Here is an 11,131-nt window from a genome sequence, read left to right as displayed (position 1 = left end):
GGCGCCACGTTGCCCTTTTGCTACATTACGAGAATGGCTTTGTTGTAACACGGCCTTTAATGCTACATGTTCTACTTCCTCCCCACTGTAACTGCCTGTGGCTTATTCTGAGTAGGCAACATACTTTCAAGCCACAGTAACTAAGCAAGGTCCTGTACATCAATAAATAGTGCGGCATCTTCAAAGTCTGAACAGGTTTATTATATGCTTGGCGTGTGCCGACGTTCGTCGTCAGATGATGTGGCGAGACTTAAGTAAATAAATTTGACACGCTAACGTAAACATAGAGTGTGAAGAGTTCTCAAATACAAATCTCGACCTACACATTCCCGTGCAGAATGCTTTCGAATTGTTTTCACAATTTCCCCCGTATATATCTGTGTTAACTTAATGAGGGTTAATTTCATGTATTTGCAAACTATTGGTTTAATAAATCAGTCAAGAGGTTGCGAAAACGGCTGCAAAACTACAGCTACCTTGTTATGTTTGTCATGACGTCTTTATATCTTGCTGGGGAAAAAAACTTTGGGGAATGTTTCAAGCTTTTTCATTACAATGATGACAAGGAGAAACTAACTTCCTGTTTGCTGAGGTTTTACATTCATCCCTGTGTATTTCCGTTGCTCTTAATCGTAAATTAAGAATTCTACTGTCCACAATCAAAGACAGGAATTGCAATTAGAATCTTTTACAAGCATAATCCCTTGTCAAATTTGCAACCGGAAGTATTGCCCTATTTTTTTGTCTGGATGACTGACACCAGAAAGGAAGAGCACAGTCCGGGGCAGGCACAAACGCAGCTACAAAGAGACAGCAAAAGACGGAGATTGTATGCAGTCATTCAGTCTCAGTTTCCAGTTGAACAAGAGGAGTTGGTTACTTCATCCTAATATCTTTGGCGCTGTACTCCAATTTCTCTGGCACTGGCTGCTACACTCATTATTCATTCATTGGCTACCATCATAGCACTTTAGACTCTTGTTTAGGCAGACCTATGCATATTTATTTGTTGGGAATAAGCCCAGTGGAATACAAATTCCTAAAGGATAAGGAGGAATATTAGTGGGGTAGTCAACCTGTGGTCCTCCAGATGTCAATGGACTACAATTCCCATGAAACCCCTGCCAGCGTTTGCTGGCAGGGGCTCATGGGAATTGTAGTCCATGAACATCTGGAGGACCACAGGTTGACTACCCACTGCAACCAAAACAGTAGGTGCCTGAAGTGTTACTTTTGCCCTTATACATGTAGACGGAGGATATAAAGAAAGGGGCACACACAAATCTTCTGTTTATCCATATGTGGCTCACAAAAGACAGAAACATGAGCTGGACTGGTGAATGAGGTAAATGTAATCATCTAGAAACTCCCTTCTCTTACATCAAATGACTGGTGTGTTAAATAGTCTTTCAGTTCTAAATAGGTGTACTCAGAAGTAGGTGCCATTTTATTAAATGAGGCTTACTCCCAGGGAAGCATTCTTAGCATTGAAGGGCTTGAAAATATTGTGATGAAATTTGTTTTCAGAGCAATCCTATATAGGTCCACTTGAATCCCAGTATGTTCTTAGAACTGTATTGTTATGCATTTAAATCTTAGTACACTCATTTCTTTAGTTACCTGTTTAGCATTCAATTAAATTAATTCCCTCATTGTGCTAAGATCTCATTTGCATTTGAGAAATAAAGCCAATTATTCTGGAGTACAGATCATTCAGTTCCAACAGATAGAATCTTTGCCTGCCCATTGCATCCCAGAATGTTCCCCCTCTGCTCATCCACCAATTGGTTTGTGATAGCAGATGTGACAGGAAGGATTCTTTGGCCTTTGCTCCCAGCCAGGGAGTCAAGGGTTACTGAGTATGCTGACTTGAAAATCATTTGATTGAAAGATAGGGTGTAAATGTTTTTTTTTTAAAGAAATGGGCAAAAGTTGATTTCAGGTGTTTCTTGAGCTTGCCTCCTTGTGGTGTACCCTAGATTCTGCTAGAGAGCTAGAAATTTTGTCTGCTACACAATTGTAGGATCTCCTAGCTACACTACATTGATGGAAACAATCAACCAAGCAAGCAATCCTTATTAGAACTACTTGACAAGGTGCATAGAAGACTGCATCCAAAACTGCCAATTAATATTGAGGGTAAAAGCAAGTCTAAATGGCCAATAAAAGATATTTATCTCTTGTTCAAAAAACTCATAATGAAAATCAAGCCTGCCAGAGAGCGAAAACTGCAGAATCTTGTGTTATTGGCATAACATACCACCATAGCTATGGCAGAGTCAGTGACTTATGCCTGAAGCAACATTGAAAATGTGAAGCTGTGAATGTCCAAAATGGCATTCACACAATCATAGTAAAAGCTGGGGAAGTACATGCTGTCAATATTTTAAAACCTGCAGTTTCATGGACAGCACATGTCCTATCATCCTACCCTCATCCATCTGTTTCAGCCACCATGGAAATTGGAGATACATGGTTAATGTTAAGAATGGTGAGTTGTCAACTGAGCTGAAGAACATGGCTTGCATCTAATTTCCAATGCTAAAGACAGAGGCACCTTCAGATCAGCAACATGAAATATAATTTAACATTTCTTTCATCAGACTGAAGAAGTCAGTCCTTGCCTACATTCAGACATGTTCTTGAGTTAGCATCAACCAAATACCAGTTATCAGGTCTTTTCCAAGATCATGATGGAGACATGGGAATGACCAATCTAGAATGGATTACCAAAGCAGTTCTTCCTGCTGCTGTATTATTTTTGAGATGAAGGGCAGCAAACTTAAACGTCTGAATTAAACTTGAAGGAGAGTTTTGGGGAAGGAGGTCATCGTTATGATTTTATGTAGAATGGAAGAGCAGACTATACATGTTTTAAATAAACATCATTTTTTTTAGCTTGTGGGCGTGTTAAGTTCTTCATACGATTTTTTCTCTGTGCTTTTAAGATGATTGATTCAATTGTAGCTCATGTTCCTAGGACAGAACAAAGCTTGGTAGCATGCTGGTGAGAGCAGCATGGACTATTGCTCAGAAGCAGCCCTTGTGAAAGAAAAGACTGGCAACCTCTGCCTTTATAACCATCCATATCAACTCTAAATTCTGCTATTAGAAAGCAACATCAGTATGAGGCCCTGACTTCTACATCCTGTTATTAGCCCTCTGAGCAGCTGGTTGGGCACTATGTGAAAAAGGATGCTGGGCTCAATATATATTATCAATAACAATTCATTTCCTTGCAGATTCTCATTTTAATATGAATGCCAAATGCAACAGTTACCATTGTAGGACTCTTTTTCCAGTTTGGTGTAGTGATCAGGAGTGCGAACTTCTAATCTGGCGAGCCGGGTTCAGCTGGGTGACCTTGGGCTCGACACAGCACTGATAAAACTGTTCTGAGCCTCCTTCGGGTAGAGAAAAGCGACATATAAGAACCAACTCTTCTTCTTTTAACCAGATCCTGAAGGATATAATTTATTTACATTCAAGAAAAACTAGTGAAACACTCATGAGAAGCAATTCTTTTGATTTCCTTTGCTTCCATCCAGATGACACCAGGGGATATAAATTCTTCATACTGGTAGTGGTCAGTGAAACAACAGAGTATCACAGGATGACAAGACTTTTTTTTATTATAATGTATATTTGGAGTTCTGTGGTAGCACAGCTTGCGGATGGAAAGCATCTGGCACAGGCAGTTAGCAGGCAGCAGAGGCCGCTGAGAAAGAGCTTCCAGCTCCAGGGATCCAAGTCAGCCCCTGCCAATCAGAGCAGACAATACTGAGCTAGAATGGATCGATGGTCCATCCACTTGGGCCGCAGCCCAGCAATGGGAAGGACGGGCTCCATCTCCAAGCCCGGCGCGCCTGCACCGGTGACATCACAGCGAATGAAGGTCACGTTGTCCTTCGCGTGAGCGCTATGCCCAAAGAAGGGGGTCAAACGCTTACTCCACAACGCACGCGCAAAGCCGCCACCGGCCCTCTTGAGGAGCGCACGTAGCGATCCTGGACCTGGAAGGCTGCGAGGCAAAGCGAGCATGCGCATTATGCGCGGCTTAGTCCTCGACGGGCGGTGTGGAGAAGCCGCGGACGCCTGCGCAGTGAAACCGCGTGAAGGCTGTGCTCCCCACGCATGCGCCTTGAGCGGCGGAGCGTCTCCTTCGGTCTTAGTGCGGAGAGAAAGCCGCATCGCCCTCGCGCCCTCCTCTGCTCTGGGTGGTTTCCGGCATGGCGGCTGCGTACCGGCTCGTCCTCGTTCGGCACGGCGAGAGCTCCTGGAACCTCGAGAACCGGTTCAGTGGCTGGTACGACGCGGACTTGAGCCCGGCGGGCCAGGAAGAGGCGCAGCGCGGCGGAGAGGCGCTGCGAGGTGAGGGAGGCAGTGGAGGACGAGTGGGAGATGCTCGCAGCGGCGGCTGCTGCTGCGCGATACCGGGGGCGGCTTCCTGAGCGCGGGTGGATGCCCGCCGGGGGGCTGTGAGAGAGCGCCGATGAGTCGTGCGTGCTCAAGGGCCACGCGGGCATGGTGGCTCGGAAGCTGGACTTGCCTTTCTTCTGCTGCAGGCACGTGGGGGCTTGCTCCTCTTCCTCCCGCGCCCCGTGCAATGGGAGGGGGCCTAACTCGGGATGGGAGTGCTGCCCATTGAATGCAATGCGCCTTGTTCCCTAGTAAGAACACATGGGGTCCAGGCGTTGGTCGAGAGAAGCCCGTTTCCTGGGGGACGATGATCTTTCCTATTGCTTGCATATTTTGTGGGGGACGATTTGCAGGAGTTCCCGAAGTCCTGCGGTGGGAGAGCTAACGCCCAGGCTCTCTTGCCCAAGAAGCCCCTTGCTGTGGCTCAAGACTCGGCACCTGGTTTGAATAGCAGCATCTCTCCGTGAAGGGGGGAGCGGCAAAGCGGAGAGTTCCTTCCCCCCACCTTGCGCTCGCTATTCTGAAGCAAGCATAGCGGTTCCATTACTGGGACTAGGACCGGCCGCCTCCCCTTTCAACCATGTATGCTTGTTTAGCTGGTTTGGCTGAAATGACTGGCGCTGAATGGGCAGGTCTGACCATCATAGGCCCTTGGGCTTTTGGTATAGTTTACCATCTCATCCCTCCAGGAAGGAAGGGAGAGTGGTTGTGGAGACGCATTGCCTGTTTTCTCTTCCTGGTTGCTTAAGGAAGAGACATGACCTATTTATTTCTCTATGAGGATCAGTGATAGCCTCTAGGTATGTTCTGCAGTGGTGCCACTGTCCTACCTCTCCAACAATACATTGTCTCTTCCTGTACTGTAAAATGCTCTCATTGTCTCCAAGAAGCAGCCCAGGCATATAGTTTGAGATGTCCATGCTTAAGAAGCAGCTGAGCACGTTTTTCTCCCTCTCCGCCCCATGAGGTGTCCTGATGATCTGTCTGAGCCTTTACTGGGGAGATGTAGCAGGAGCTGAGTCATTCTGTGGCGCTGTGCAAGGGAGAAGGAGGCTGTGCACTGCTCTTGCTTTAGGAAGTCAGGGGAAGACAGCTACAGAAAACAGCTAGTGCCAGTTTGCCTTCTGTTGCTGCAAGGTCACCAAACCTTCCTATTTTGTTTCTGGTGTTCACGGAAGGGGGTTAAACTAATCTTAAAACAAAATTAACAGGTCCGAGAAGGGAGAAAGTATTGCTAAATAGCAGACGCCTATCCCAAATGTTTAGGGAGCCATAAATCTTGAGGTTAACGGAAGAGACTTCTTAAAGGGGTTGAAAGATGAGCTCACAAATGTATGGAGCCTACACAGTCCACTGTGCTTCTCTGCCTTGCACACTTTCTGTCTCCTCCAGTGCAACAGCTGGCACTTCTGTACAGAGTGGGGTGATAGGGCACACGAGAATAAGAAGTTTGCCAAATTCCTTACACAAGAGATGAAAAGAAATGGAATTGTTTGTGTTGCACTACAAAATAGTCTCTTAAGAGGGATTTCCTTTTGCACAGTGGAGAGTATGGCTGCTACTAAGGGCACCCCTCCCCCACACTCAATGGTTATGTAAGCATCACAGCTTTCTGCTCCACTGGGTTGCTGTTTGATCTGCAGCAATGATCTGGCTGCATTATGGTATGGGTTTGTGTGCTGCATGACTGGGATGCTCAGCAGTTGTGCTGGGCTTGGTAAGTATCATCACAGGAAGCTTGGTGGCAGTGATGCAAGACTCGTAGAGCAATAGGTGGTTTCTCCACCCTACATCAGATGGTGAAACATTGAATGCGCAGATGTGGAGCTTCCCTGGCACACTCCTATTTCAAATGTTTAGGGTGCCATAAATCCTGAAGAGTCTGGGGTGGACTACTAAGCACTAACCTACCTTTCAGGGTGCTGGTTGTGAAAAGTTGAGGGGAAGTTTTTAATTAGCTGCTTTCAGATGTTACTGAACAGATAAGTGAGATATACATTAAAATATGTAAAAGAAAAAAAAAAAACCCAAAACCCTGTGCCTCCAAGACAGGATTAAAAATAAAATGATTAAATGTTGTCATCTTTGTCATTCTAGATGCTGGCTATGAGTTTGATATCTGCTTCACATCTGTGCAGAAGAGGGCCATTCGTACCCTCTGGACTGTACTGGATGCTATTGATCAAATGTGGCTACCTGTCATAAGGACCTGGCGTCTCAATGAGAGGCACTATGGTGGCCTAACAGGCCTTAACAAGGCAGAGACTGCTGCTAAACATGGAGAGGCCCAGGTGAAGATCTGGAGGCGTTCTTTTGACATTCCACCACCTCCCATGGAGCCTGACCATCCTTTCTACAGCACTATCAGCAAGGTGAGCTGGAAAGGCCATTACAGTAACTTTGTAAGGAGGTGTGGATTCTTTTTATTGTGCTTATGTAAAAGGTTTCTTTTGAGATAGTGACCAGGATGTAACTTGGTGCTATTGTTGCTTAGCTCATTCCCTTGCAATGACAATGGAGTGCACTGGGCTAGTTTAATTCATTCTCTCCCAGTGTTCAACTCTTGCCCAGGAATAACTCTCATTAGTGCTTTATTTTCTGAACATCCTACAGTTGACCTTGCTAATTGCAGGTCTGGCATGGGATGTAGTTGGTGTGTAGTGTAAATGTAACAGGACCTACTTGCTAGGGAAGAGGTGGGCCTTCAGTGCCATTAATCATTTACATGGTGTCCTTTTGTGGATATTTGTATTGCATGATGATGGCAGTCAAGGTTCTTAGCAAGCAAAGGAAGAGGCTTCTACTATACAACGTGTTTGTTAATAACTAACTGATAAAAATGCCCAGACCATGTCTTATGAGATCCTATAAACCCTATACAATATTGTATTGCAGATTAATATGCATAAATTAGTGGTATGTTCTCTTAAATTCTTAGATCAGAGTGCCAGTTGTAGGTAACGGGGTAAAATAATATCCAGTTTCATTACTAAAGAGGCACTTAAGTCTATAAGTGATTTTGCTTTTTGTTCTTAAATGGGGGCATGTTACTAAAGGGTTCAGGAAGGCCAAGGGCCTAGTGTTACATAAAAGCACTGTTGGTGTGAAGGGCCAGAGACCACAGTAAGGATAGGGAAGCTTTTGCATGGGTAGCAGTAAGGTGCTTGCTCTGAGTTGCCAAGTACACCAGGCAATTTGTGAGCATGGGCAGAGGTAGAGCAGATTCTGAGACGAGGGTTTTCCTTCGGTGGCCTTGACAGACTCCAAAAAGCAGGAGCAAAGTATAATGAGTGCCACTGCACATTCATCTGCAGGATCGTCGCTATGCTGACCTCACTGAAGATCAGTTGCCTACATGCGAGAGCCTGAAAGATACCATTGCTCGCGCCCTGCCCTTCTGGAATGAGGAAATTGTGCCCCAGATCAAGGAGGGCAAGCGTGTGCTCATTGCTGCCCATGGCAACAGCCTGCGTGGCATTGTCAAACATCTAGAAGGTGAGTTTGCACAAGCCCATTCAAGTCTCATGGTGAACTGTTAGGAAGCCTGATGCAGCCAGATACCTTGTTAACAGTTCTGGGGAGGGGTAACAGAACCAAGCTCCTTGAATGATTCCTCCTTCTTTCTTGTAGGAATGTCCGAGGCAGAGATCATGGAACTCAATCTGCCCACTGGAATCCCCATAGTCTATGAGCTGGACAAAAACCTGAAGCCCATCAAGCCTATGCAGTTCTTGGGTGATGAGGAGACTGTCCGTAAGGCCATGGAAGCAGTGGCAGCCCAGGGCAAGGCTAAGAAGTGAGGGTGGGGCAGGCAAGTAGTAGAACATCCCCCCTCCTTAATCCTTTTTCTTCCCAGCACACATCTGCCACAGGCTGAGGGATGGGGTTCAAAGAGCCTAAGGAGGTAAAAGTTTTTTGGGACCATATCCCTTCTTAGGATCAATTTCCTTCCACACTCATTCCTCCCTAGTAGGTTCTGGAGAGAGAACCATAGGGATGTGGGTCCACCAGCGGCTGTGGATTTGTGTCTGGTCAATCCACAGGCAAGGGACTACAGTGTTTCTAAAATGAAGACCAGAAGACCTCTGGCATTTCCAAGAGGACTCCCCTCCCCCATTCCACTTCATGCAGCTGCTGTGATTTAAAAAATCTCTTGGTTTACGTGTTGCAGCTGTGGTTTTAAGAGTAGGCGTGCTTCAGAGCACAGTGGTGATGCAAGGAACATACCTCTGTTGCAGCTTTGTTTTGTGTAGTTGAAGGACCATGCCATATTTTCAATTGTCCCTGGAATTACATTGGTTCTGTGTTAAGTAATAATTGCCAACATATTCCATTGCCATCAAACCATTAGGAAGGAATCAGGCTAGGGAAGGGAAGAGCACCCACCCTGGAATCATCCCGTGTCGTCCCATAATCTTGCTATGTAGTGCCAGTAAGCCCAGATACTGTGTATCATTCTGTATTGCTTCTCAGCCCCACAATCACTGTGGTATCCCAACCTGTCATAGGCTGGGTCTGCACTGGAGTTCACTTCACTGTACAATGGCTGAATTTGCCCTAGTCTCAGTAAAATAAAGGAATTATGTGCAATATCTGCTGTGTCTGTGTCACTTAAAGAAGGGTGTTATGACAGCCTTTACCGCACCAATGAAATAGATGCTGCAAGTACTTCCAGGTTATAACTCAGGCGTCAAAAGCTTGGAGCAGAAAACTGTAGTGCAATAGAAACATCACCACCTGTCTTCCTACTAGGAGACCTTCCTGATTCCTTTGCTACTTAGCTAACACTATGTTGTATTTACTCAAAAAGACTATAACCTTGAATATAGGATGACCGTCTAACATTATACACAAACTACTGGACAAAACATATATATAGATGTTAAGGAGCCCTTCCTTTTTGATGGCATACATGTGGAAAACAGCTATGCCATTTGAGTAAATATTGAGACTGTTTCCACACAAGGAATCTGCCCCCTGGACACCCTCTGGTTGCTGGCAGGATTTGTAGCCCCCTCCACATGATATCACCTGCATCCCAAGGCTGGCTTTGCATTTTTCCCAAGCTCCTTGAATATTGGGATGAAGGAAATTGCAAAAAGTGGATTTGCCACTTTTTATCTCGCATCCCATTGGTCTCTGCAGCATTGTCCCACAGTCTGCATTGCAACATGACTGCAAAGCTACATTGTAAATGATAAAATAAAATCTGCAAAGTGTCCAAGGTCTTTCTGGGATCAGAGAGGCAAACACAGCCCCGTTCGTGTTTTCTGGAGGTGGGAACTGAGCTGGGAAGGGGGGGGGAGGTTATCGAGCAGCCTTCTCCCAATCATATGGGGGTCTGAGTGCTTTGTTTTTGAGCCAACCGTTTACAAAAAATGTATTTTTGGGCTCCAGTTATCATGTTCAGCATCTCAGAAATCCCCCCAGACATAAAGTCCAAAAAGAACACAAATCCGAAAAGAGGAGGGGGGAATGCTATATCTTTCTGGCATTTCTCCATATTGATTTTTATTAACAATGCATCTCTGTTGTGGCAATGTGGAAGTGCCTTTAAAAATGGATTTATTGATTATACGGTCATTGACCAGCATCAAAGTATCTACAGGAAAAGCTGTAAAAAATTAATTTGGGGGCTTGGGGGGGGGAGAAAGTTTCAATCCACAAGAGCAGTGGTCTGCAACCTTCCGATTGCTACAGACCGCTGCGCCGGAGTGGGGGGTGGAGGGCGGCCTGTGGCCCTGCGCATATACGGACTTGCCACGCGTGCGTGTTTGCGCCCGGCGTGTGCGCTTCTGCACACGCGCAGCATTTCTGCGCATGCGCGTTTGCGCCCCTGCTGGGCGCATGCGCAGCAGTCCACGCATGCACGTTTGCGCTGTTGCCATGCCAGCGGCCGCAGCTCCCTCTCTCCGCCCCTCCGGGCCGCAAGCAAATTGACTGCCAAAGCGGCCGATTAGCTGGAGGCCCCGCAAGCTTCTCTTCCCCCCCTCCCGAAACAAGAAGCTTGCCGGGCCGCAAGCTAATCGGCCGCTTCAGCGGCTGATTTGCTCGTGGCCTGGCGAGCTTCTCGCTTTGGGGGGTGGGAAGAGGGAGCCGCGGCCCGGTGCCGAGGCCTCCGCAGCCCGTGGGTTGGGGACCACTGCACAAGAGAACTGCTGTGCTGTGATTGCTGGTTTGCTGTAATTGAAAGAAAGAGGGGGGTGTTTTCCCTTATAGCCTCCTGTGAGGAGGACTGCATACCTGAGGTTTACCATCCTGCGTTTGCAAGCAGGAGGCGACACGTTTTACCCCTCAGTGCAGAAATGGTCTTTCCTCTCCGACCAGCATAGTAGCCAACTAGTTATGAGTCCTTTAAGAAATATGTCAGACAACACTACTGGGAGGAAGAACATACACTTAAAATTATATTAATTTTAAAATAGAGCCACTAACAGCATTCTATATTTGACCAGTTCAAAGGCCTTCTGAATAGAATCTTCACCTTAGTATAGATGCCCTGCAGAGATGGTATAGAGAACTTCCATGTTCAAAGAAAGTCAGCTTCTGACTCCCAATGCTGGAAGGCAACATCAGGTGAAGTTCCTGGCCTCTATGCCTTGTTGGACTGCCAGAGGAACTGTTTGGCTACTGTATGAGTCAGGATACTGAACTAGATGACCACTGGTCAGATCCAGTGGGGCTCTTCTTATGTGATTGAAGGTAGTACAGA

General features: G+C 46.3%; 1 protein-coding gene across 1 annotated transcript; it reads left to right on the top strand.

The window, feature by feature from the left end:
* Nucleotides 1–4,096: 4,096 nt before the first annotated feature.
* Nucleotides 4,097–9,011, top strand: PGAM1 (phosphoglycerate mutase 1). The gene is made up of 4 exons (XM_077349452.1): nucleotides 4,097–4,371; nucleotides 6,517–6,791; nucleotides 7,734–7,914; nucleotides 8,050–9,011. The coding sequence occupies exons 1-4, from the start codon at nucleotides 4,230–4,232 to the stop codon at nucleotides 8,217–8,219; spliced, it is 768 nt and encodes a 255-aa protein (XP_077205567.1). The 5' UTR covers nucleotides 4,097–4,229; the 3' UTR covers nucleotides 8,220–9,011.
* Nucleotides 9,012–11,131: the final 2,120 nt, after the last annotated feature.

This window comes from Paroedura picta, chromosome 8 (genome assembly GCF_049243985.1).
Source record: "Paroedura picta isolate Pp20150507F chromosome 8, Ppicta_v3.0, whole genome shotgun sequence".
NCBI classification, from domain to species: Eukaryota; Metazoa; Chordata; class Lepidosauria; order Squamata; family Gekkonidae; genus Paroedura; species Paroedura picta.
Note: the sequence above shows the minus strand (reverse complement) of the source record. Positions and strands in the feature narration are given on the sequence as shown.

Coding starts and splice junctions, on each gene's coding strand:
- PGAM1 (XM_077349452.1), top strand. CDS start 4,230: ATGGCGGCTGCGTACCGGCTCGTCCTCGTTCGGCACGGCGAGAGCTCC. Junction 4,372..6,516: donor CGGCGGAGAGGCGCTGCGAG/GTGAGGGAGGCA, acceptor TTGTCATTCTAG/ATGCTGGCTATGAGTTTGAT. Junction 6,792..7,733: donor TCTACAGCACTATCAGCAAG/GTGAGCTGGAAA, acceptor ATTCATCTGCAG/GATCGTCGCTATGCTGACCT.